General features: G+C 48.5%; 1 protein-coding gene across 1 annotated transcript in view; it reads left to right on the top strand.

The window, feature by feature from the left end:
• Positions 1–27,995, top strand: part of DNAH5 (dynein axonemal heavy chain 5) — a 4,235,244-nt gene that overhangs the window by 3,082,981 nt on the left and 1,124,268 nt on the right. Inside the window, exon 56 of the mRNA XM_069613779.1 lies at positions 3,048–3,279. Coding sequence (XP_069469880.1) covers positions 3,048–3,279 — 232 coding nt within the window. The remainder of the gene's footprint in view (positions 1–3,047; positions 3,280–27,995) is intronic.

Below are 27,995 nucleotides of genomic sequence, written 5' to 3'. Positions count from 1 at the left end.
CAAAGTCTCCTATTTCAGAGGGCCTGATGCGACAAACATTAAAGTTCCTTTCTTCTTAGAATTTCACATGTGCACAATTTCTCAGGTGATTCACTATTCACATAGGGTGCCCCTCCGCCGGGCTCAGACCCACTTTAAAACAATGTTCTCAGCATTTTCATGCATCCAATCTTCTCGGGTGGTTCACTGTTCACCCTGGGTCTCCCTCCACCAGGCTCAGGCTCACTTTAACACAAAACCTTCAATCAGTCTCCCTCCGCCAGGCTCAGACCAATTTATCTATTTTAACACAAACTTTCTCTACTAAATCAACATCGAAGACTTTCGACTGTGCAGGATTTTGCTTGACCTGTCGCAGACCACTTCGAGTCACAATTCTTTACAACTTGTTAACTTTCACTTCTGCCACTTCTCAGCTGAATACCTTACAGATACCTTCTATTGAGCTCACACGTTGTGCGGTACCGCTCTCTCAAAGGTATCATATCTTGGTTTGAAATTTCAATCACTCGTCAGCAGTTCAACTTTACTTGCATCTTTTATCAAACGCGTTTTAACAATGTTCGTTCCAGCGCTTGCCATACAATGTTGCCGCTTATAACCTTGGTTTCAACACAGACCGGTCTTGTGTCGTTCTCCCCAACTCACCGGCTGTGTTGATTTCACTGACACTGCTTTATTCTTGGAGCCAAGGATGGTACCATTGCTGCTGGTTCTTCTCCCTGTCTTGATTATTGATGCGAGAGGGCCCCGGGTATCTCCGACACACAATGCAGGACTCTTCAGCCTGGTTTCCTGGTCTTACATTTTCTAATCTCGAGGTTTCTTGAAAGTAACGGTTCCTTGTCTGAAAGGTCAAGGGAACGTCCCCCCTTGCGATCCCCTCCTGTTTTGCCGTCTTTCTGCTCTGGTTCAGCTGCCATCTTGAAACTGCTGTTTCGTCATGTGTTTTGCCTCGCTCAGAGTGTGCTCTTGTGCTTTGCTTTTTTTCCGTGTGGGGAAGCTTAATGGTAGTCAGCTGTGTGTGATGATCAGTAATTGCCTGACCTCACCTGACCATTGTATTGTGACACGTCAGGTATACTGCTCGGGTGTTAGTTTGTTTTTTCCCAGAGCGGGCTGTCTGTGGGAAAGTGTTTATGTTGTTAGAGGTGGGTAGAGGTCCTAAATATCCTCCCGGGTAGGATGGGGTAAAGGTGTTACAGGAAAAGGGATACTGCATCTCACCATCCAGTGTCCCACACCCACTCCCCAAAGACCCCTCACCCAGATGATCCTCCCACACTGGTCCGCCCCCAGAAACTGGATCCAAAAGCCATGGCCGTGTCCTGGCCACCTGGAGGACAGATCCCCGGTGACTAGTGGGTGAGACACCTTCTGGTTTCTCACAAAGCAAAGGAGGATTTGTTTTAACTGTGCCTTCTGCATGTCGTCCCAAGGACATCTGGACTCGGCTAAGACTGTATTTGGCAGTCACTAACTCTAACAATGCCCTCGGTGGGGCTACAACTCCAGACTGAGCTTTCTGGTATGGCTCTTTCTCCTTTCATTTATGCCGATACCCTGGGCGGACTGCTGGTCCATGCTCTGTGCCTATTGTGTAGTTTTGCATAATGTTTCTATAATGATATTGTAACGCTGTAATGTTTGCCGCTTGATGCATGACTTAAAAAACAGGGAAAAACAGGGCTTAATGGTTTTCTCATGCATGTCCACTTGAACCTTGAGATCTCTAGAATCACAAGTTTTCAAAGAAGCACAATAATTAGATACATCACCTATGGTATGATTCTCCAAACATTTTTAAGTTTTGGTAATTAGGTGGTGCTTCAAGTGCTGCCTATAAGCTTACACTCTTGGCATGGGTAGTGAAGATAGGAGAGAGATAGGATGCGAGGTGGCCACAGATGCTGTGGGTATTGTTTGGATTGTTGTCAACCTATAGACCACTTATAGACATGCTACTCCCCCTGATAATTCTCAACTACCACCTGCTGCTGCCCATCTAAAACACCCTTTCCTCAGGATCTCTTTGAGCTAGATCTGCACTTTATGGGGACGTCTGTGTTATTTCTAAGCCATCTTATGTAAGGTGATATTGGGCCTCATTACACGGTAGGCGGTAAGGGTTTACCGGTACCGGTAAACCCTTACCGCCTTACTACGAGGTCCCTTTGCGGGTCCTCCCTTAACGCCTGGTTTTTCCAGGCGTTAAGGACGGGACCCGCAAAGGGACCTTGGTGCTAATTACGGTACCGCAATTTGCGGTACCGTAATTAGCTCCTTCCCCATTCCCATTATGCCCTATGGGGGCAAAAATGGGAATGGGGAAGTGCCTTGGTGAATGGGGAATTACCGCCCCCGCTCACCTTGGAGTAGGGCGGTAATTCCGCCATCCACCAAGGCGGACACGGTAAAATACCGGCGGCAACCATGGCGCTAATAGCACCATGGTTACCGCCTACCGTGTAATGAGGCCCATTGTATTTACAACTACAAACCAGCTCCTGGTGTAATAAAAATGCCACAACCAAGTGTGCCTGCAGGCACTTGATTAATTATCAATATGTGAGTCCTTGCATCTGTCCCTTGCACTGAATCCTGTTAATAACCAGCATTGGCAAAACCGATTGTTTTGGCTCTTGAATAGGCATTTGCCATGCACTGTCATATTACACTGAAGTGCTAACACTATTTGCCCCCGTTGCCATCTTATGACCAGATGGTATCATTATGCAGTGCCTCGAAAATGCCGTTCCCATGCCTACATAAAAGCCAAAACTGTTGGCGTGGCCAATGCTTGTTTGAGGCTGTCACTGGATCTACCACGCCTCCGCAGTTGCAGTCTATTTTGAGCAACATGTGGCTTAGATTATAGCATCTCCACTAATGTGTTGTACACTGCACAGTATTACTAAATCTGCCTTGAAACAGAATAGTGTTTGGAGATCTGCTTGATTTGTGTATGCTTCGAATCTTTCATCACCATATTTGTTAATGTTAATAAGATTAGTAATCCACCATATTTTGTCCTTATTTTTTGACAGTTTCTGAACATTTTCTGTCATCATATGATGTTGATTGTAATCAGGAAACCAAAAAGGAAATGGTGCAATGTATGGGCTCTTTCCAAGATGGCGTTGCCGAGAAATGTGTGGACTACTTCCAGAGATTTCGCCGTTCAACACATGTAACCCCGAAATCGTATCTCTCCTTCATTCAAGGATATAAAGCAATATACAAAGAAAAGCATGCTGAAGTCCTAACTCTGGCTAAGAGGTAGTGATATGCTTTAAACAATGATTTTATGTTATTCAAGCAATAGAAAGTACTCACTACATTGACTCATTTATGACTTTATTTGTCCTCCTTGTATTCTGGTACATTGCCCTGTTTCCCACTTACTGATTTAATTACCCATTTTAAACACACTTGTCTTTTCTCCTTTCTCTGTGCAACACATTTGTATTGTTGAAGAGTGCCTTCCCTGCGTCTTAGTTGCTCTCACCTTTTAATGTCGCATTCTGTATCCAAGAACCTTCCTGCAAGGCGCAGATTGCTTGTAAAACTCTTAATAGTTTGCACATGTGCAGTCCAAGTTGATAAATGTAAGATTGTGCCCAGGCAACAACAGTATTTTGATGTTTATTAATTGTAATTTTAAACGCTGCCTGCCGTGTGAGCATTGTAGGCAGTGTTTAATTTTGCATGCTTCCTGCCATACAAGCATGGCAGGAAGTGTGTTCAACGGATCCCTATGGAGTCCGCCTGCTTTATGCAAAAGCATGAAGCAGGCGGGCGCCATAGGGCTCCCCCAGCATTTGCGCTGGCATGAAAATGCATGCCAGTGCGCTACTATGCCATTTGAATGACAGAGAAAGGGAGGCGGCAGAAATGCAAGTTGCGTACGCTCCTCTTCTATGCCATGCAAATGATTGAACATGGGGTGTGTCGTGAAGTCAAGGCGTAGAAGCCGTAAGCAAGGCTTTTATGCCTTCCATTTACGTTACCCCACCCGTTGAAAATGTGCACCAACGTGTCCTACCTTCTTTAGTGGGCATGGAGCATTGAGGAGCTCCTTCAGAGCTCTTCTGGAGAGCACTCTAAGCCAATGAATCTGAGTTGAAAAGGCACCAAAGTCTGTAGAAAAAGCCAAATAATTCATAGCAGTTCTGCAGGGTGAACACAGAAATAGGCAGTACACGATCTCCAAGCAATCTCGAAAACTGAATCTTCCACTCCTTGTTTAGCCAATTAGATATGTTTTAAGTACATAGACTCGAATGCAATGAAGGGAAGATTGTATGACTTCAACAGGGAGGTTTTCACTTCTTCCAACTAGTACTATAGACATCTATGAGAGGACGGTCAAGCTTGGGTTTCCTAGTCACTCCGGCCAGCTTCAAGAGATAACAACGCAGTTGTGTATTCATAATTTAATGAAGGATAATACTTTCTAATTGCTATTTCTTTGAATCTATCAGTGTCGGTTAGTTAATAAATATAGTTATGGCAGAGTAAGCAAGGTTACAAAACACATGCTGAAGCTGAAGAAAGCTAGAGTGCAAGTGTAATGCTGCTTGAGTGTGCTAAGTTTCTATTTTCTATTCTGACAGCAAGCATATCATTCAAAATACACATTTTGGATGTGTTGGGTTACTTGCGCCTGACCCTTTTGATAAAGCACACATTTTTATACGTGATGGTTATAAATAGTAATTTATTGGTCTTGAACCAAGAACAATTTTAATAATTTAGATAGTGTCAGGCACATCTAAATTATTAAAATTGTTCTTGGTTCAAAAACAATAAATTACTATTTATAACCTTCATGTATAAGAGTTTATGCTTTCTTTTTTTGTGTTTATTGTGAAAACGGTTTACACAAAACCTTACACAAAATAAATATCTTTAAAAGAAAAAAGAATAGATAGAAAACAATAAAATAATATATACAAAGAAAATAGAGTAAAAACATATACAATAAAACATTGACTTCATTCAATCAACAGAAGAACATCGCCTAAAAAACGACCAAGAGCAATAATTAAATAATTATTTCCTCCCACATGAGTCTAGATCATAGGAGCTCCCTTGAGTAAGCAGAATTAAAATTATCAACCTCTTTATGGAAGGACAATTTCCTAATATCCTCCAATGCCTCACAGTATACCACCCAATATTTAAGGGTCTCTGGAGCATTAACGGAATGACAGAATCGCCAGGATGATGGGGTCTCACTAGAGGGAGATGACAACCAACTACTAATCCTTTCTCTAGTATGTAGCTGATTAAGCCTGAAACGTAAATATAGACAACGCAATTTATTGTATGGAAGGCGTTCAGGTATAGAGAAAGTCCTTTTTATGCAGCCATTTTGCGTTTTCAGAGCATGTGGAGTAGGTGGATAACGTCTCAACAGTGGATCACCAATTGTCCCTGAACAACTTGGCTTTGCTGCATCAGGATGATGGATTAACTCATCGTCAGAGGACCCCATTTTTACAAGTAACCAACGCATCCGTTTCTTGGACGCAGCAATGGAGCTCACAGATAGATCCTCCAAGATACAATGCAGGTCCATATATAATGAATTATTAGGAGACAAACATTTCGCATAATTCAGCAATTGCTGCCACGTATAGCGTGCCTGAAGGGAGGTTAGGTCTAGTTCATGTCGGATAATGGAATTCGGAATAGATTTAGCCAGACCTGTCACCCAACACTGTTTTCCAAATAAGACCCTGAAGTACATCAAGAAACAGGCCAAGATCTACAAGGGATATATCCAGCCCCTACAATAAGAAAGGCTCTATTTTGGCAAGGTAATATCTCCAAATTGGCATGATCGAAAATGTACATAGTTTAACATGTATGCGCTTCATGAGGGATATCAGGGGGAAGCCCTAGTTTTCAATGTGTTTTTCGACAATTCCAGAGAATTGGTATTGGAGAGATTGTATCCCAAATAGCACATAGAGGGGATCAACTCAACACTCTCACCACTCAAAGACCACCACATGATTTTTGGATTCCTATTGTTGGACAAGATAACAACTCTCGATTTAGAACTGTTCGCCTGGAGATTGTTGTTCAGGGCATATGAGTAAAATATATTCAGCCTTCGTTGTAAACCTTGTAGTGTCCTATCAAACAGGACAAGATCATCCGCAAAGGCAAGCCAGTGTAACCTCACTTGACCCAATCTTATTGCTGAGATGTCATTCGTCTGCCATAGTTCCTCTATGTCACTAAGATATACATTAAACATGGTAGGAGCCAGGACACATCCTTGTCGTAGACCTAGGTGCGCTTGAATAGAGGTTTAAACAAATCTTGGTGACAACTTCTGATGGAAAAGGCCTATCAATTGAACCAATTTCAATGGAATATTGTATTTTAGCAATTTGGTCCATAGTTAGGCATGCACCACACATTCAAAAGCCGATGTAATGTGCAAAGAAGCCATATAGATGTTGCCGGCTTGCTTACATTTAACACTGTGGAGCAGATGGGCCAGGACGGTGGCCTTGAGAGGGATCCCTATATTCTTTCTAAATCCCACCTGAAAACTCGAAAGAATGTCATGTTGATTATGGGCAGTGTTTAGATCTCTTAGAAGTAATAGAGCAAAAACCTAACTCACAGAGTCTGTCAAGGCTATTGGCCTATAATAACACGGCTCACTGGGGTCAATATTTATGCTTTAACAAAAGGGTCAGGCGCAAGGAACCCAACACACCCAAAATGTTTACTTTACACTCTGACTGACTAGCAGATAACAGTCATTGTTGGACTCTGCATCCAGACCAGACCACGCATTCAGAGAAACTCTTAGAAAATATAAGTGAATGTACTTTCTCTTACTTAACTTCGAGGGGAGATGCACTGGATATCGTCCACTCCAACAAAAACTATGTAATTCAAAATGTACTCTTTTCTAAACAACACTAGGTCTGTGTGCCGCGTAAAAGGCCTGGTTCTCTCGTCTTAATGTGTTTTTCTCTTTTCCATTTGAGTTATTTTAGTATGACATTTCCCATCTGCATTTTATAGGCAATCATTTACATAAAACTCTGTTTTTACTCTTCAAACATTTCTTCTCTCATGAACAATTCTCCATGCAGCCTCCTTCCCAAGTGCATTGCGAATAGGCCTTTAAAGTACAACAATGCGAATTGGGCGGACAAGTGAAGCAGTTTGCAGTGTGCTGCTGTGGGCAAAGATGCTCTTGCCATTTCTATGTGCTGTTCTTTGGATTTCCAGCTCCACCAACCTAATCTACTTAATTGCTCCTTCCCGCGAAGCGAACCGCAAAGTGGGCATACAAGTGAAACAGCCTGCAGTGTGGTTCTGTGGGTAGAGATGCTCTTGTCGTTTCTAAGTGCTTTGCTTTGGATTTTGAGCTCCACCTACCTAATTTACTTAACTGCTCCTTCTCGCGAAGCGGCCCACAAAGTGGGCAGACAAGTGAAGCAGTGTGCGGTGCACGTGCAATGGGAGTTGGGGGAAACGGCTGCCGGTTTCTAAGGAAAGATCCTCCAACTGGGACAACATGTTCCTTTATGACATGCTTTGGAATCATTATTAACTTATCATTTTATTGATTGCTCTCTCGTGTTGTCCCACAACTTCGTGTTTTTTTTATAACTTAGTTTTTATTGCAGCTTTTAGAATACAAACAACAACAATATAATATGGAGAGTATACATGTCTTAAACTTTACATTCTCCACCCTCCCTCCAAAAACCCTTCACAGAGTTGACTCGTTTTTCTACCGACCCTCCCACCCCCTTACCCCGGTGAACGGTGTCTTCTTCGACAAATTACAAGAAACACTCAACTTTCGGTTGTGGTTCGGTGGTGTCTTTGCACCACTTATTAGTCAATGGGCCTCATTACGAGTGCGGCGGTAAGGGGTTAATGGCGCCGCTAAGGATGGCGGTGCCGTTAATCCCTTACTGCCGCATTCCGAGGTCCCTTAGCGAGTCCCACTAAGGCCGACTGGTAAAACCAGCCGCCCTATGCGGGAGCCGCTAAGGGACCAGGGAACTAATAACGGGCCCGCTATTTGCGGGCCCATTATTAGCTCCCTCCCCATTCCCATTGAGCCCTATGGGAATGGGAATGGGGAAGGGTATTTTGAATGGGGACTTACCAGGTCCTCCAAGGTTGGAATGACCCGGTAAGTCCCCATTCAGAGAACCCGGACACGACTTTGAAGGCAGCCATGGTGCTAATAGCACCATGGCTTCCTCCAAACTCGTAATGACCCCCAATGTCTTTAGCCACGTCGCGGTGCGCTTGCACATGTCATACATTTGATCACCTAAGTCCTTAATTCACCCCAGCACCTCGTCCCAGAACACCTGGATACAGGGACATCTCCACCACATATGCCAGTATTCGGCCCTTTCCACACAACCCCTCCAACACAAGGTGCTTGCTGACTGGAACATCTTTGATAACCTGACCGGGTCATATTGCCATCTGTGGAGAAGCTTAATGGCGTGGAGCTTATACTGACTAGATATCGAGGTCCGCGAGGCCCCCATACATAGCCTCCCCCATAGGTCCGGGTCTATTTCTCTCCCAAAATCGCTTTCCCACCTCAATCTCAAGCCCTCCGTTAACCCCTTCCCCGCGTTCAACAACGCACTGTACATAACTGAGATCAAGCCATTCGTTCCCCTTCTTTTGTCTAGTATTTGTTCAGGGGGGTGAGGTCCCTCTGTATCCTCTCTTTCAATTTTTCACTCATGAGTACCCCCTTTAGTTGAAGGTACGAAAATAAAGAGAGAGCCCTATGCCCAATACTTCCTCAAGCTCGGTGATTGTGATGAAATCCCCCGTTTTCCAGAGTTGGCCCACCCTCTCCAGTCCCGCCTCAAACCAAGTTTGGAATCTCTCATGGTTTGGTATTGCCTCCCGGACACCATGTGCCCAGAGATGACTCAGGGGCGATGGCCATGTGATGACCCCTTGCATGTCTACCCTCTCCCTCCAAATTTCCTATATGGTTCCCAGGATCGGGTCTTCCCGAATTCTGCGCAGTAGTTTACTCCTCGGTGCCCACAGCCACTCTGCCACAGTGGCAGGAGCTAAATTGATGTTATCCAGGACAACCCACTGGAGTTCCTTCTGCATCCTTAGATGGGGTATAAGGACCCTTAGCTGTGCCGCTTCATAATACTTTTTCAAATTTGGAAGTCCCAACCCCTCCCCCCTTCTTGGGCAATGCAAGGATATCATGTGCCACTCTTGGTTTCTTGTCCTGCCATAAAAATGTAAGCATTGCCCCCTTTGTGTCCCTAAAGAAGGACTCGGGAACCCGGATTGGGAGCATCTGAAACGGATACAAGAACCTAGGCAAGCAAACCATCTTCAGGGCATTTAAGCGCCCCATCCAAGACAAAGTTAGCTTCCCCCATTTATCAAGGTCGTCTTGGAATCCTTCTACGAGAGAGGGGAAGTTTGCTTCAAACAAGGCACCAATCTCTCTAGTGAGGTTTATCCCCAAGTATTGCAGCGTATCCCACTGAACCGTTAGTCCCAGCGGGGCAAATCTACTCACGACCTCTTTCTCAACCACCCTCGGTGGGAACAGAACCGACTTGGCCCTATTTACCTTGAAACCCGATAGATCGCCATATTGCTCAATCAGTTGAATCACCCTTGGAACCGATCTGGAGGGGTTCCGGAGGTGCAACAGCATGTCGTCTGCGTATAGCACCACTTGGTATTCAGTCCCTCCTACCATGAGACCTTCCACCTGGGGGTCCCCCCTGATATTCTGTGCAAGAGGTTCTAGGGAAAGTAAACCAGTATTGGTGAAAGAGGGCAGCCCTGTCTCGTGCCCCTGCTCAAGTCAAACCAACGGGAGTAGTCTTCGTTAACAGCCACCGAGGCCCTGGGTTTGGTGTACACCGTCATCACTCCCCCCTAAACCTGGTCCCCAAGCCCACTTTGCCCATAACCTCTGCCAAGAAGCTCCATTCCACCCTATCAAATGCCTTTTCAGCATCCACCGAGAGAAGGGTCGGGTCCCCCTCCTTCCCTCACGACTCGTGAATCAAGTGTAGGGTTTTCTGCATTGTGTCTGCCATCTGCCGGCCCATTATGAACCCTACCTGGTCTGAGTGTATCAGACGGGGCATATGCGTTTCCAACCGGGCTGCCAAGACACACGTATAAATCTTGGCGTCAATGTTCAAAAGAGAAATGGGGCGGTAGGAATCACGTCTTATGGGGTCTCTGCCCTCCTTATGAATCACTGTTATCAGTGCACGGGAGAACGATTCCGGGGCTTCCCCCGTCTCCAGAATCTCATTGAAGAGTTCTACCATGAAGGGGAGGAGCAGGGAGATAAATGCCCTATAAAAACCTAAAGTGAACCCATCGTCCCCCGGAGCCTTCCCCAAAGGCAGCCTCTTCACCGCCCTCTTGACTTCCTCAGCCGTTATGGGGGCGTTCAGTACTGCAGCCTCCTCCCCGGACAACCTCAGCAACTGCCTTTCAACTAAATATGAGGATATGGCTCCCCCCTGGTTTGGCCTCTGATTTATATAGGGTCTCATAAAATGTTGCAAATTCTTCCTGTATCGCATCCTTCCCTGAGTCACGGACCCCTTCTCTTTCCTCTATGGCCGCCACCCATCTCTCCACTCGCTGTCCCCGGAGTCTGGCCACTAGCAATGCATCAGCCTTATCCACTAGCAATGCATCAGCCTTTTCTCCCTCCTCATAAAACCTCTGTTTGAGGAATTGTAATTTCCTCACTATCTGGCCCTCCTCAAGCCTTCTGAGTTCTTCCCTCTTTTTCCTCGCCTCCAGTACTCTATTCCTCTCTTCCCTCAGTGGCATCCTTCGCCTACGTGTCAAGATCCTGCTCACCTTGGAGTGTGCAACGCCTCAGCTCCCCCCGGGGGTATGACTCGGCTCTGCTCTGTCGTCACTCCTGCAGTGCCTCAGTGCACTGCAGCACCCAATCCAGGGTTCCAGGGTCCGGCGGTGCAGCGCGCACGCTGCTACGTCTCGCCTGGTGTCACCCGCCAGCGCACATTGCCCGACCTGGCACCTGGGTGCCTCCGTTTAACTGCCGATGTGAGGGGGCCCCCTCGGGTGTCCTGGGCCTCCTGCAGATAGTTGCTCAATTCTCGGGACCTCGGCGGGCTGGAAGGAACGCCTTCCCCTTCACACAAGCCGCTCTGAGAAAGTGGGGTTTTCACTTTCGCTTTTCCTGCCGGTTGTCGGAGCCCATTCCCAGCGAGTCATGGGCCGATTCTCGCCGCTTTCGGGACAGGGAACGTGGGTGTTGGGGGCTGCTCCGGATCACCGGGCAGCCCCATACTCGTGTCGGGGGTCACCCGATGGAACACACTGGTGCGGCGCTCATGCCGCGGACTCATGGGTGGGGGTCACCTCGCCCGCTCCGGATCACCTGAGCTCCACACGTGGCCGGGGGCACCCGGCGCACTGCGGCCCGGTCCTTGGGCACAGCTACTAGGGTGCAGCACCAGCATGGTGCTGACAAAGGAACGACACCGGAGCCTCAAGATGGAGTGACTGCCGAGCCGGAAGCGGCTCGGTACTTTTATTTTGTTGGTCACGTGGCTACTGCCCCGTGACCCATTACAACATCATGGGAGCTACCATGCTCCCAGGAGGGGTTACCATGCAACAGTCGGGGTAGTTTCCACACGTTTCTGTCTGGCTTTTATTTGGGGTGGGGGAGTATAAGTGGGGGCTCAGACCACTTACAAGGGCCGTTGGAGGGGAGAGCTACACAGAGGCTCCCTGCATCTGCACGCACCCTGGTGGCCTCCCCACAACTTCGTTTAAATACAGTTTGAGGATTTGTCTACTTTTAATTGGATAATTATTGTTAGGGCAGAGACTGTGGGAATGTTGTCCTTTTCTCTGCCACACAAGTATATGAACATATCAATTACCAATAATAGTCAAAGGTCGATTTAAGGGGGAGCTCATATTGGTACAGCGGTGGATTGTGTGATACGTGTGATAGTATCGCCTTGGCAGAGACTGCAGGAAGGATTCCTTTGATCTGCCACAAGTTTACGCTAATTACGGTTTTCGGTCAGCTTCGGGCAAACGACATATGAGCTCTGCCCAGTTGTGGTACAGCTGCGGCGGCATCCTGCCTGAACGTGAACCCATGCACATCGACCGATGATGGAGTTTTGAGTATGTTCTGGGTGAAAATAAAATATTACAGACAAAAATAAAATGTTTTGTTATAAGTCAAATAAAACATACTTTAGATATTTATCTGAAATAGTGCTGTTACTGTTTTCTGGACATTTGCTGTTTTAACGATGCAACGTGGTTTTAGGAGTCCGGCACAGGTGATTAAGGACATTGCTAAGGGTCAGCAAGAGGATTTGCTATTGGCAGCCTTGATACACAACTTAGGACAGGAACGCTCTATTACACTACCCTGTGATTCCTCTGCCACAGATTACATGAGGCAGGGTACTGATTATGCAGGCTCCTGGTTTTTCTCAGGACCGAACAAAAGTGTTAACCATAAATTACCAGCAAAACTGTTTAGGAGGATACCTATACCTTCTCCAATAGCAGGTCAATTGATTTCGGATTTATTAAATACATTATTCCGGTTAAGGCTTTAGCAAGGCTGGACCATTCCCTTATGACTGATGGTAATTTTGTATCTGTGGGTTTGGAATGACATGATTTAATCATCATTGAGTTTGTTGATCTAGCCACAGCTATATAGGAAGTATAAAACTGGCTTTGGTGGCTACGAGCCTGATACAGCAAACTTGTGATGCATCCATTGGGGGTCTCTGACCGAGTTAACAAATTACATTGAAATGTATACTGAAAAGCAACAGCAACTCAGAGCAAATAGGCTTGATACCCTGTTTGAGGCCGTGGAGGATTCAGGAGAGGCAGCTGTACATAATACTTTGAGTGAAGTGGATGACAGAATTTGCTTAACCCATCCTACTGTTTCAGCACTTAATATGGTGCTTAGCTCTTTTGTCACCCTCTACGATAACATCTGGGCCGAATTCAGGTCCCATACCCTGATTTTGAGCGATATGCATGTTAGATTTGGGGGGGACTGGAGAAGGGCTGCGAGACCATGCTGGAACAGTTGGCTGCGACTAAAGGTGAGAAGGTAATGGCTCGGGTCAGCCTCAAACAACCCCCCTACTGATGACCCCCTGAAAGCCCTGTAGCTAGAGGTCTTGGGAACAAAAGATGGTGACCTTCTGAAGGAAACACACACAGAGGTCGAAATACTACCTGTGTTTAAGGAAGAAATCATAGATCTGACCACAGAAGAGGGGAAGGGTGGGTGAGGAAAGAAGTGGAAGAAAGGGAAGTGGGAATAAGCCCAAGAAAATGAAAAATGTGAAAAATATTTAAAAATGTAATACCTTCTCACGGAAATATATACGTAATTTAACATTTTGGAATCTATGGCTAGAGGTGGAAATAAAGAGAAAAGTCTCCCCTGGGTGATGACCCTGGTTCTAGATGAAAACACGACCTTAGTAGAGCATATTGTTTTGGGGGAGTGTGAAAATGATATTTTGGAGGAAGCTCTGGGGATGATCCATACTTTCACATCTGATCTACCCAGTAAGGTGATAACGGGTCGTTCAGTGGTGAGGTCGGAAATGGGGACCCAAATTGAGGCTATTAACGGGATAACAGCGGCGCAAATAGAGGGCACTGCGGGTTGGTCAGTGATTGTTAGCATGAAGGATGATAAAGTGGAGGGAATAGTGTCTTCTTATAAAGATGACATGGTTGAGACCCGTGGGATTAAATGGGGGCCCGTTGCCTCACCTACTCCAGAAACTATTCCCTGTGAGGAGAATCCGTTGTTTAAAACATTATACCTCCCCGATTTAGATAGGGACGGCGTGGCTATGCCCTCTGAAGGTCAAATGTTAACTCATCCTGCGGATTTACAGAAGGAAAAGGAACTAGCCCAGATAGGGCTTGGACCATGGATGGGGCATGATTCACTTCTCAGTCCATTTTTTGTTCCTAAAACTGCTCGAAATACGGATGTTGTAACTAACAGTATTAAGAATTTGGGACCATTCGGGAAAACCCAGGGGAACGGGCTCAATAAACCTTTCAGTATTTTGAGAAATGCTAGAGGAAAGGATGATATGTACCAGTCTAAACAGATGTATGAGGGTGTGGATAAACGGACTTCATTTTTGGGGGCAACTTCAATAAGCAAGAGAAAAATCAGTCTTCCTGTGTGTTGCAGTTGTCAAGTTTAATGGGTCCAAATACCCCTGTGTGCTTCAAGCATGGAAGTAATTCTGTTGAAAATTCATAGGGCCTCATTACACGGATGGCGGAGAACCCATGGTTCATGCCGGTAAAATACCGGCACCGCCTTGGCGGAAAGGGGAATTACCGCCCCATTCCAAGGTTGGCGGGCGGTAATTCCCCCTTCCACCATTGCCCTTCCCCATTGCCATTTTTGCCCCATAGGGCATAATGGGAATGGGGAAGGCACTAAATATGGTACCGCAAATTGCGCTACCGTAATTAGCTCCCTGGGTCCCTTTGCGGGTTGGTTTTTAACGCCTGCAAAAAGCAGGCGTTAAATCCCCCAACCCGCAAAGGGACCTCGTAGTAAGGCGGTAAGGATTTACTGGTACCGGTATTTTACCGGTACCAGTAAATCCTTACCGCCATCCGTGTAATGAGGCCCATAGTTTGATTCTGGTAAACCTCGTCTGACTTGGATAGGATCCAGTTCCCAGACCGAGCCATTTATTTATTTATTACATTTGTATAGCGCGCAGGCAGCCCAGAGGCATTGTGGCGCTGTTACTTGTAAGGAGACTTAGTTACAATGGGTACAGGTTGTGCTTTGGGTTACAGTAAGACAGGATCCTGTGTCAAGCAATAGGGAGTATCATACAACATCATACATCATACATAGTGGTCATGGGAGCTTGATCAGATGAGGTTGGTTAGGCGAACAGGGTAGTTTTCATGGCTTTGCGGAAGGCAGTCAGTGAAGGTTCAGCTCGCAGTGAGGTGGGAAGGGTGTTCCAATGTAAGGCAGCAAGGTAAGGGAAGCTGGCGCCACCTGCTCTCGCCCTTTTTACCCTCGGTACGGAGAGCATGTTGGCGTAGGGTGTCCTGGTGGGTCCTGTGGAGGAGACCCGGTGGATTCTCTGGGATAGGTATGCTGGGGCAGAGAGGTGAACGCATTTGAGGGTGATGCTTAGCGCTTTGAATATAATTCTTTCCTTTATGGGGAGCCAATAAGAAGCTTTTCTGGCAGCAGTGATGTGCTCTCTCTTGGCAATACCTTGTGCAGCACGCAGGGCGCTATTCTGGATTACTTGCAGTTTCTCGAGGTTTTTGTTGGAGGTCCCTAGGACAAGAACATTACAGTAGTCTAGCCGGGAACCAGTGATGGCTCTGGCTATGTTGGTGCATGTGTCTTTTGACAGAAAAGGCCTGACAGAGTTGAGAAGTTTTGCATGGTAGGCAGCAGAAGAGGCGATTGAGTTTACTTGTCTAGTCATAGATAGGTTGGAGTCTAGATAAACGCCTAGCGTTTTTACTGTGTCCAGTGCTGGGATTCTGATTGAGTCAATGGTGAAGTGGCTAAACTGGGCATCAAGTTTCTTGAGGGTGTCAGGAGATCCTACGAGTAGGAGCTCAGTTTTGTCGGAGTTCAGGCAAAGGCCATTGATAGCCATCCACATTTGGATTGTGTTATATATGTTGTTGAGAGTCGCGCAGTCAGTGTCATAGTCACCTGTTAATGTGAGAAGGATCCGAGTGTCCTCGGCGTAGTTGGTGTAAGAGATGCCCATGGCGTCAAGGATAAGGAAGAGGGGGCGGGTAAAGATGTTATATAGGCTGGGGGAGAGGCAAGAGCCTTGGGGCACACCACATAACATGATGGTGGGTGACGCAGTGGCTAGGTCAGAGAAGACCTGCATGGTCCTGCCTTGGAGGAAGGAGGTGATCCATGTGGTAGCTTCTTGGGAGAAGTTGGCTGTGGAGGTGAGGTGATGGCAGAGGATGTCATGGTCTACAAGATCAAAAGCTGCAGAGAGATCGAGGAGAAGGAGCAGGACAGGTTTGCCTTGATCCCTTGCGTCATCCATTTGGTTTTTGAGGTCGAGTAGGGCGGTCTCTGTTCCGTGCCTAGGGCGAAAGCCGGATTGTCTCAGTCCTAGGAGGTTGTGCTCTTCAAGGAAGTGCTGGACTTGCAGGTAGGCTGCTTTGTTTAGAATCTTGAGGAGGAATGGGACGGTGGTGATGAGACGGTAGTTGTTGGGGGAAGTAGGGTCAAGTGTAGCTTTTTTTATGAGCGGTCGTACCCATGCTTCCTTGAGGCCTGATGGGACTCTCCCTGTGGTGAAGGATGCGTTGACGAAGGCTGTTAAGAAGGGAGCCAGGGTGTCTGCACAATCTTTGATGATGGAGGCGGGGCAGGGGTCACCTCCATGCGGAAAAGTGTAATGTTTATTTTAACTGCCAAATATTGATGAATTTGGTTTATGCTGAAAGGCTAATGTTGAATAATTTAGGTTTTATTATGGAACCATTTGTGGAACAGCAAAACTCAAACAGGGTTAATTTAGGCAGTGGTTTGAAGATCATACTTCACCCTGAGAGGAGGCAAACTAGGGAGTGTTACGAAGAACAGAGGTCACATGAAGAGGATTGGGCCAGTGTCACAACCTCTTTGTGCAGTAGATCAGGACCCTGACCTTGAGAGACTTAATGGTTTGGTGCAGGAGTCTATAGCTTTACACATTTTGTCCTGGAACTCTAGAACTCTGGCTACAAATTTGGAGGTTTCTCTATGTTAAAGGATTGTAATTGCATTTTTTGCAAGAAACATGACTTTTAGAAAATATGGTGTTAGATGGGTTTGAGGTCTTCTCACAGCTGGCTTAACCCAGTAAAGTGGGTTGATCGTCGGGAGGTTTGATTGTTGCCATTAAATCCTCTGTGGGGGTAACAGTAACACCCATATTGAATATGCTGTTCAGGCTGATGGCATTGGAAGTTTCTTCTGCCGTGGTACCATGGGAAATATTACTTATTAATGTATATTGGCATAAAGGTGTGGCTGATCTTGACTCCTTTTTGGAAGTGATTATTAAACCATCCATTACTGGCAGAGTTCAGTCTGTAATGGTATTGTATTGTATTGTTTATTTATATAGCGCCTATACACAGGCAAGTGTTTCAAAGCGCTCAAGGAGGGTGGGAACACAGGGAAAAAAACAGCAGTCGCTCGGGGACAATAATAGTCTGCACAGGCAGAGTAAGTGCATACAATACATTTAACAGTGTGGGATATAGCAAATAGGCCTGACAGAGATTCTGCAATTTTAAAAGTACAATTGGGGTGAAGACAGGGGAGAAACAGACAAGACGATCTTCAGGCGTGGTGGGTAGGGATCGAGAAGTGCACAGAGGGTCAAGGGAGCGCAGGGTCAAGTGTACCCAGTCCACTGAGACTTGTGGTAAGTGCAGAGAGAGCCACTCTGTTGGGTTAATCTCTCAGTGCGTTGAGTGAGGGTGGGATGTAGGGCCCTGAGGCAAGTGCGAGAGGACTGGCGGGGGTGGCGAGGGCCAGTGAGACTCTGAGGTACACCAGGCTGCCAGTCAGCATGCTGTAAGGAATAGGAGTGGGAGAGGGAAAGGAGAGAGAGCTAGGTTGCAGGGTAGAGGGATAGAGAAAGAAGAGGAGAAAAGGAAGGTCTTGAGGGGATTCCAGAATTTCAGGAGATCCGGCTCAAGACGTAGGGGGGCAGGGAGGCTGAGGATAAGGATCTCCCATCAAATCTCTGCTTGGAGAACCAGTTCACTCGAAGAAGGTTGGAGGTAGATGAGCGAGGGCTCGTGAGGGACAATATTTAGGTAGGCAGCGTTGCAGGTAGGTAGGTGCCAAGCACCAGAAAGCCTTGTGGACAATGCAACTGGTCTTGAATTTGATCCTTTGCATCCACAGGGAGCCAGTGGAGGGATTTCAGTGCTGGAGAGATACAGTCCCTGGGCTTGAGGCCAAGAATAAGTCTTGCAGTTCTGTTCTGGATGAGTTCCATAGGGCACATGGCAGAAGAAGGGAGGTTGAGGAAGAGGTTATTGCAATCATCCAGACTGTAGAGAACCAGGGCTCTGGAGACAGTGCGCCTCTGGGAGAAAGTGAGAAAGAGGAGAATACCTCTAAGGAGGTGTAGTTGTTATCAGAGTGATGTCTGAAATGTGAGAGGAGAAGGAGATAGTGGAATCAAAGATGACCACAAGGTTTCTTGCTTCGCAGGTGGGTGCAGGTGCAGGGCCAAGGGAGGCCGGCCAGAGTGAAAGTGGGAAAGAGGGAGAAGGCATCCCAATGCGCATGATCTCAGTCTTAGTGGCGTTGAGGCAGAGATCGTTTGCAGCACCCCATGACTGAATAGCAGACAGTCAGATATGAGCGAGGAGGAGGAGGCGACTGAGGGTAGACTGAAAGATAGTCGCGTGTCATCTGCATAGCACTGGAAGTTAGAGGTGAAGGTGGTAATCACCCGTGCCGGGGCAGCCCATATAGACGTTGAAGAACCAGGGAGATAGAGAAAAGGAAGATCCCTGGAAAACGCCACAGGTTGAGAGAGTGATAGTCGAGTGAAAGGCTCAGAGTTTCACCTGGGATGGGCGGTTGGAGAGGAAGGAGGTTAACCATGCCAAAGCCTGACCTGTGATTCCCAGGGTGTCATGGAGACGTGCAATCAGGATTTTGTGGTTAACCGTGTCGAAGGCAGAGGAGAGGTCAAGGAGAATGAGCATAAATGGGATGTTAGTGTCAAAATTTGAGAACAGGTCTTCACGGGTGTTCAGAAGAGCAATTTATGTGCCTTTGGATGCTCTAAAGCCAGATTGATGGTCATGGAAGCAACCAATAGATTCAGTGGCTGGGGTCAGTTGAGAGATAGCCAATGGCCCTCATTACAAGTTTGCTGGTCTGGAATTAACAGTGCCAATAAAACCGTACCGGTACCGTTTTCCGGACCGGCAAACTACAGGTTCTGCGGGCGGGTGCCGTACCGTCCGCCAGGTCTGACCTGGTGGGCGGAACGGCACCCGCCCGCAGAGGTGCACGGAAACACCTGCACCATTATGACATGGTGCCGGTGTTTCTGCAGTCCCCATTCCCATGGATTCCTATGTGACTCCACGGGAATGGGGATTAACAGAATTGCCGGAGCCGCGTTTACCAGACCACCAGGGTTGTAATGCCCCAGTAAATCCGGCAGGTCCGGCGCCGGTAATTCACTACGGGTCCGGCGGCAGCCTGCCGGTTTTACCGGCACAGCTACTGCCGGACTCGTAATGAGGGCCAGTTTCTCCAGGAGTTTCCCAGGTTGGCAGAGGGTTTTTTGAGCAGAGGGTGCACAAGGGAGTGCTTCAGTGCAGTTGGGGAATCTCCAGTGGAGAAGGAGAGATTGCAGAGATCAGCCAGGGCTGAGGCGAGGGAGTCGATATTGGCCCTCATTACAAGTTAGCTGGACCGGAATCCGCTTTTACCGTGATGGCGGTGACACCGTTTCCGCGACCGCAAGTATGCAGAAGTAAGGTATAATTACAGGTTGGCGGCTGCGCATCCCAGAACAGTGTGGAACCGGTACCACCGCCATCACGGTAACACCCACGGAGACGGATCCACCGGGCCATATGGCAGCAGTACATCGTATCCGCCACGGGCCATGCCAGTATCAGCGGATACGGAAACACTGTTGCCGGTAATACCGTGATCGCGAAAACCGGAAAGAGAGCAGCAGCCATTACAAAAAGCACAATCCACTGCAATCCTCTGGAACCACAAGGCCTACAGCTCCTGTGACTTTTGAAAATCATTATTGGAGATGACATCAAGGGTCCCAGCCATCCGGCAGCGGAAACCCTGCTTCAGCGAGGCGGAACTGACCGTGCTCATGGAGCATATTGTGGAGAATGCAGCGGTACTATTCAGTGCAGACCAGAGGCGCACCACGCAGCAGAGGAGAAAGGGGATATGGTCTGAGGCTGCCCAGAAGTGCACAGCTGTGGGTCTGACAGTGCGGACAGTGGAGGACTGCCATAAGCGCTGGGACGACCAGCGGCTGCGGGTCAGGAACCTGCTGGCACCACACAGACAGCAGAGCAGTGCCACAGGAGGAGGACCTCATTCCCCACTGAAGCTGCAAACATGGGAGTAGAGGTGCAACAGCATCATGCACCTTGAAGGGATTGAGGGTGTCGGTGAAGCTGAGACCAGAGCGGACACACCTGGCAGAGCTGGTAAGTACACAGAGTGCAAAGCCATGAGTGTGAATGAAGGAAGGCCAGGACCCCCCGCCCAAGCCAGGGCCACAAAGGCACACAACACATCCCCCATTAACCCCACCACACTCAGCACCCCGTAAATGCCCAGCCAGGGCCTCAGAGGCACACACCACATCCCCCATGAACCCCACCACACCCAGCACCACCTCGCCCCCCCCCCCCCCGCAGCCAGGGCCACAGAGGCACACAACACATCCCCCATTAACCCCACCACACCCAGCACCCCCATGTCACAACACCACCTGGACAGCCAGACCGCGTGCAAGCCCTCATTCACACACCTAAGTGCAGCACCCATCAGTGAGTGTACTGGATGAAGGATGAGGAGTGTGTTGCATGTGACTGCCCCATACACATCCTGTCACACCATTAATGGCATGCCCTACAATCCCCCAAAGGTACATCAAACGACAGTGACGGTGCAGAAGAGATGACGTCAAGGGGGACTGCACAAGGCCGTTGGACGAGATAATGCCAGGAAGCCACTGCCAGCACCTCCGGCATCCATACATCCGCTACAGTGCCGGTGTATGACACCACGGACACCACAATCCCGCTGCACCTGCAGACCAGCATGCACCACCACCAAATCCCCCTGTAGCCACCTCCAGTGCACCTACAAGTGCCTGTGCCCCAACAAGCGACAAAGAATCAGAGCGTCGAAAGTGCGCACGTACATCAGGCTGCTGACGCCCCCGGGAATGGTAATGAGGGGGGTAACACGACAGCTGAGCAGCTGGACACATTCAGCCACAGGGGACTGCACAGTCGGATGCGCTGCGCCACACCTTCCCTCCAGGAACTCACTGCATACTACAGATCGAACAATGCCAGGACACTCTGACGCAACTTGTGCAGCAACAGCTTCAGGAGGCAAGGCTCCAATGGGAGGAGGCCCATCTGCAGCGTGAGAGCAGTGCCACCTCCCTTCGCTGCCTTTCACGTGCAATAGGGCATTTCACAACCACAAACATGGTGTTGTCACAAAGGGTCAGGGAGGGCAAAAACATAATGTCAAAGATTGCAGAGACAATGTTGGTTGCCCAGCAGGCCTTCATGGGCCATGTGCCACCACCAAACCCTGCTTTGCCCTCCTCCAGCAGCACTCCCACAAGCTCTGTGGCCAGCAGCCCCTGGAGGAGGTCATTCCGGCTGGCTGGAGAGACTGGGAAGGACGACCATGGGCCCAAGCTGGCAAAAAATAGGCTGTACATCGTGGAACTGGAGTCACACAAGTCGTGATAGGGTCCGGGTTGGTGGGTGGGTACGTTGCAAAGGTGGGGGTGGTCCTTAGTGGGGTTTGTTTGTTGGGGCCTGGTCGGTGGGTGGGTACGTTGGGGAGGTGGGGGTGGTCCTTAGTGGGGTTTGTTAGTTGGGGCCTGGTGTGTGGGTGGGTACGTTGGGGAGGGGTGGTCCTTAGTGGGGGTTGTTAGTTGGGGCCTGGCCGGTTTTGGGTACGTTGGGGAGGTGGGAGGGCATGTGTGGTCTTAATTCCAATTTGAAACCTGTTTCTCCTGTTAATTTCACAATGCACTGGTGTGCAAATGCAAATGACGAGTGGACAATATTATTTTGTGTGTGTAGAAATCATTTACTCTAGTGCTACAACATGAAGTGCTGAATGTGCGTATGAGGTATATTAGAAATAATTGTGTATCAGTGCTCCACGTGCATGTTGTCCATCAATGGCACCCCGGCGTGGTAGTGTACTCATCCCACATTCATGATCATCTTCATCCTCATCTGCTGGCTCGATGTCGGGTGGCAGTGGAATGTTCCTGCGTATGCACAGAGTGTGCAGCATAGCGCATGCAAGCACTATTTTCCCTGCCTTCACCGTGCTATATGTTAGGCAGAATCCTGTGCAGTTCCCTTGGGGACCACTGCAAGAAGATTAAGACTACAGGAGTAAGCAGTAAACCCAATTGGTAGCAGTCCGCACCACCCAGATTTACCTGGTAGCTGTGGCTGAGCAGTCAGACTTCTCTCAAGAAGAGTAGGGCAGTATACAGAGGATACACAATAGGGCTAAAAACACAGTAGAGCAAGCAAACACTGACCAGAGCTTGGTATCAAAAGTATACAATTATTTATTTAACACACACTTAAGGAAATACACTAGCACTATAAATCAAAGCACGTTCAAACACAATCAGAAAAGTATACACACCTCCCTTAAGAATTATTAGACAAGTTTAAGTCAAAACACCACTATTTGTAAAAACAGATGCGAGCGCGTAACTTAGATGGCACTCCAATAATTAAATAAAAGGGAGAGAAAAAGGCAGGTCATGAAAATATAACAGTTCCCAACACTTTTCTAAGACCAAAACAAGTTAGTGAAGGCAGAGTCTACTGTAGAGCCGAAGTTCATAGGCCAGGCCCACTTTAAATGGAGCAAGGTGAAATGTGCCCAAGATCACACAGTTGAGAAATACATTCAAGTCTTTGTAAAAATGTTCAAAAGAGGTTGGGTTGATTCAGAAGGTAAAGTTAGAAGGTCTGGGGGCCAACCTAGTTGGAAAGCCAAGGATTTAAGGGTCACCTTTAGCAAACCGTAGAAAGAGAGGCCAGGTGGAACACAGTACCTTTAAAGTTGAGGAAGCTCCAGCGGTGGCAGTTGTTCCTGGCAGCGGGTGCAGTTTGTGATTTCGACCAGGGGAAGAGAAGATCTCGTCGGGGAGGAAACTTGGAGTCGTTGCACTGCCCAGGGAAGAGACCAACCGCGGAGTTCATCGTTTAAAAGGTGTGTTCATGTTATTCGCGGTCACAGTGGTGAAGCTTGGCTATCCGGCCGCCGGGGTGCTTGGCATGGGCGATTCGACCAAGAGACGTCCTGGAAGGCGAAATGACGAACTGGTTGATCCCACCAGCACAGAGGAAGAAGACTCTTTCAGCAGAAGATCTTCTCTTGTCGTCGAGAAAGTGGTGAGGTCGTTGCAGCAGGGCTCCACCGGTGGTGTCGTCGTTGCAGATGGCTCAGCTTCTCCCCTCTTCGGATTTCTTAGGTCTTGTGACGACTTCTGAAGTTCCAGTCCCAAAAGCCCTGCTTTTATGCAGAAAAACCCCCATTCAACAGCCTAGCTGTCACTCATACATGCTAAGTGGTGAGCCGGGCGGCTCACCACTGGGCAAATCAGAACAGAGTGCGACTTGAGTTGCTAAGGCAATGCAGTCCAGGGTGCCAATTCCCCCACCCACACATCCTGTGAAACCCAGACAGAGTGGCACCAGTTGGAGGGCTTCTGTGGAGAAGCCCGCCAAAAAGTGGAACAAAGGGCCCGACCTTGGTTGGAGTTACAGAGACGGACACAAACGCCATTTTAGAAAAGAGTTCTAGTGGAAAGATCCAACCGGTGATTTTATATTAAATAAATAAACAGGCGGTATCTTTAACATTGCACCAAAAAGTGGTGTGTTTAAAATCAATGGGAAAATCCCATAGGAAATATTCTGGTGGAATATTTTGCGTGGTAACCACTGCCACCAGCCAGAACTCGACAAGGGGGGACTGGACAGTGCCCCCTTGGAAACAGACCCAGGAGCAATCTAATGAACCCCTTCCAGTACTTCCACAATATGATGGTTTGTACTGGTTCTGTTCACAATTTTGGACTAGTAAAGCCAATGGTGACTTTACATGCCCTGGGAGACAGTAGTCAGTCCCAGGGTATGGAGTCTATGTTTGGGGGTCACTATGACACCGCTGTGTTACTGCACTGAGGGTGCTGTGTAACACATACATTAAAACAGATGATACCCTATGGAGTAAAAGACCCCATAGCCCATAAGCACACAATAAGTCAGAGACATACCTCAAATCATGCCTAAGAGTGGGAAAAAAAGAGTCTCACTCTTAGCAGGAGAAAAAAAAAAAAATCCAGCAAAGCTGCTGGGGGACTCACTAGGTTTGGGAAATTTGCCTTATAAGAGAATTCTCCCTAACACTGTACTGCAATGCGCCACCTGATCTTCTCAGGCAGTGGAACCTGGCCTTCAGCAGTCCAAAGGTCCGCTCTATCACGCCACATGTCCATATGTGTGCCCGGTTGTAGGCCTCCTCGTGCCTGCTCCGTGGCTGTCGTATGGGCATCATCAGCCATGGCGTGAGTGCATATCTGGCATCACCTGCATGGGAGTGAGAGTAGGGGCACATGTTACTGTTTGTGGTATTACTGTCTGTATCAGATACAGTCCACAGATGCCCTTTCTGGTATTCAGATGTTTGACTCATCTATTGTGCACACTTGGATCACATTTCCATGCTGAGTTCTGTGATGCTTACATTCGTGAAGTGATCTTAGGCAAGAAGATGTTACAATCATTGCAATGTACATGAGTTGAGATATGATGGGTGACTCATGCATTGTAAGGTGATGGGCAGATCTGCATCAGACAGACACAGAACACAGCAAAGATGTGACCACTGCGCACAGCATGAGATGCACCCATCGTGTGCATGGGAGTAGCAAATGTACATCGAGCGGGGGAGGTACTCACATCCTCATGTTGCCATTGCATGTTGTGCCACCCCATGGCTGGGGTATACATGAAGATAGGCAGGGCATGTTTTGGCGTCACATGGCATGGTGCAATTTTCCAGTTGCCGCTGCAAGCTGTGTGGAATCTGGTGCTTGTCTATTCCCACCCCCCCCCCCCCCCCACCCCCCAAATACACAGTGGTCATGCATTGGCAGTTGTACTCCCCGAACAGCCATGTGCTTTGTCCCGCATAACGTTCCATGTCCCGTGGCAGTGATGAATTCCGCAATACCATCGAGTCATGTGTGGATCCCAGGAAATGTGCACAGCAATGCGTTATGAGTTATAGGGTGTCGCAGACCATCTGGATGTTGAGTGAGTGGAATTGCTTCCGATTGCGATACAACGCCTCAATTGCATGTCTGATAGTCAACTCCACCTGCATGCAATCTAATGTGCCTGTGCAATTGGGCATGCTGGCAATGGCATGGAAGGCCACTTTGGTGCCATTGACCTGGACATGGGTACGGGGTAGGGCAATGTGCTCTGATGCATGGTGCAGCAGCGCAACCAGTACCTGGAGCAGTATCCTGGAAAAACAGGGTTATGACAGCCCATGCAGCTCCCCAACAGTGTGCTGATAGGTTCCAGTGGCGAGGAAAGGCAGTACGGAGACTACCTTCAGCAGGTTGGGGGGGATTGCAGTCCGCATGCCGATGCGGCCGCTGATGTCTTCTTCAATGAGGGTGACGATTGATTTGATTGAGGCCCTGTCAAGCCGGTATAATGTATGTATTTGACTTGGAGTCAGGTTCCAGGGTGAGTCCCTGATGCAGGGTATTGCTGGCTGCCTGCGGGGTGGTACCTGCTGCACATTGATGTTTGGGATGGCCACCGGGTTCCTGATTTGCCTCATGCGCCTACGTTGCCTCCTCCTCTGCCTCAGTGCTGTTTTAATCTCCACTGCTGCTTGCAGGTTCCCTATCCCAATTGCTGCTAGGGCAACTGACAGCATGGTGTGTTGGAAGGTGGCTTGGGTGTGGCCCTTTTGCAGCCTCCCAGTGGCCTATGATGTGTAGCTGGCCTGATTGTGTACACCTGGGCTTGTTGCAGCTCACCTGCCACTATTTAACGGCATGTCTGCGGTGCCAGTGGTACCGGCACGGTGTTCACAGTGTTTACGCCATGAACCTGACGGTGTTTCAGTGTCCGTGCTATTCGAAATGTGCCCGGTATTGCGTATTGCCAGTGATTGGGGGTGCGCCGCCGAGTCGTCCCGCTGTTTAGGTGCATGGAGCTATCGGGTGCGTTGCCACCGTGGGGGTCACTTTGCGGTGATGCTGTTTCCGCCATCGCAGATCAGAATGAGACGGTCGGGAAAATTGTGATGGTACGATTCTACCTGCACCTTTGATTCCGGACCGGCTAACTTGTAATGAGGGCCATTGTCTTTAATGGTTTTTGAGGTGCAGGAGCCCACCTATTTGGATGAAGCCTTCATAGATCGGACCTGTCTGGTAACCTCATCCAGTGTGACAGGTGAGAGAGAAGAGAGGGTAAGTGGAGGGGGGGGGCCAAGGGAGGCTCCGATGTTGGTGTATGCTGTGGTTTGGAAGAGATTGTGGAAAGGATGTCTAGGGTTTTTGCAGAGAAGTGTGCAGCCAGGGCTGAGCAAAGGTCCTGGGTGGGTGTGATAGACGAAGATGCAGCTGCAGGATTGGCCAGCTCCTTGTAGACTTTGAAAAGTTTGGCGGTGTTGTTTGATGCCGCAGAGATGCAGGCTTGAATAAAAACTATGTTCTTGGTGCGGATGCACAGTCGATAATGCCTTTGAAGGAGGCGGCTGGCCAGTTTGTCAGATGGTTCGCCGACGCACTCCATTTCCGCTCAGCTGCCCTGAATTTGCATTTAAGGGCAGCCACGTTGGAGTCGTACCAAGAGTTGTTCTTTTAGGAAGGCTGGTAACTTTGAAGCCCAGTGACTGTGCCGGATGTATTGCTGCAAGATGAGAGGAGAGCTTGAGGTGTTTAGAGAGAAGAGAGTGGTCAGTCCAAGAAAGGGAGGTAGTTAGAGGGATGTTAGCAGAGATGAGAGACTCCAAGGTGTGGCCTGCGGTGTGCGTGGGCCCAGATGGAAGGATGGAAAGGGCGAGAGAGTCACAAAGGTTGCGGAAAGGACCTGAGGAGTCAGGAGAGTCCACATGGATGTTCAGATCACCCATCAGGAAGAGTTGAGAGGAGGAGGAGGGGAGAGTAGGGAGGAGACAAGGTCAGGCCATTCTGAGAGGAAGAGAGTGGACTGACCTGGTGGCCGATAGAAGGTGGCCATAATGAGAGAAGAATTAATGGGATAGTGAGAGTCTGAAAACTAGGCATTCGATGGAGGAGTAGGCCTGAGTGGGGATGATGGACACAGGCACCCATTCTGGGAAGATAAGCGCCACTCCCGCACCTGTCTTCTTAGGCCTGGGCGCAGAGAGGATTTTGTAGCCTTCTGGGAGGAGTGTGTCAAAGCTTGTGATGGAGCTCTCTTTGAACCAAGTCTCAGTGATGGCGAGCACATCAAGATCCATGAGTTTGATGAGGTATCAGATGTCTGTCGAGTGTTCGGCAGCAGAGTGAGTGTTGAGAGTGGCAATGTGGAACAATTTTCCATCTTTGAGGGTCTTCCTCGGGGGGGCACAGGGGACAGTGGTCCCCCCAAAGGGTGCCCAGAGGGCCAGGTGGATAGTGCAGTATACGGAAGGAGCCAAGGCCGACAAGGGAGCCGGGACAGTACGGCAAGGCAGGGCCACCTATACAGAGGAGGAAGAAGGCACAGAAGACAAGGTAGCCTGTGCAGATGAGAAAGAAGGCACAGAAGGCAATGGAGCATGTGCAAAGGAGGAGGAAGGCACAGAAGGCAATGGAGCCTTTGCAGAGGATGAGGAAGGAACATAAGGCAAGGGAGCCGGGACGGACAGAGGGAGAGGTGAGGTTAGAGAGGCGAGGGAGGAGCCTGTCGAAGAGAGGAAGGTTGGGTTGAGGACCCTGAACCATGATGGTTCCATTGAGATAAACATTAATGATGACCCTGGAAATGGCGAGGAGGTCAAGGAGAACCTCTGAGCGAGTGCCACAATTAATGGGATAAGAGGAGATAGGAGAGAG

Source organism: Ambystoma mexicanum, chromosome 5p (assembly GCF_040938575.1).
Source record: "Ambystoma mexicanum isolate Mex_15411 chromosome 5p, UKY_AmexF1_1, whole genome shotgun sequence".
NCBI lineage: Eukaryota > Metazoa > Chordata > Amphibia > Caudata > Ambystomatidae > Ambystoma > Ambystoma mexicanum.
Note: the sequence above shows the minus strand (reverse complement) of the source record. Positions and strands in the feature narration are given on the sequence as shown.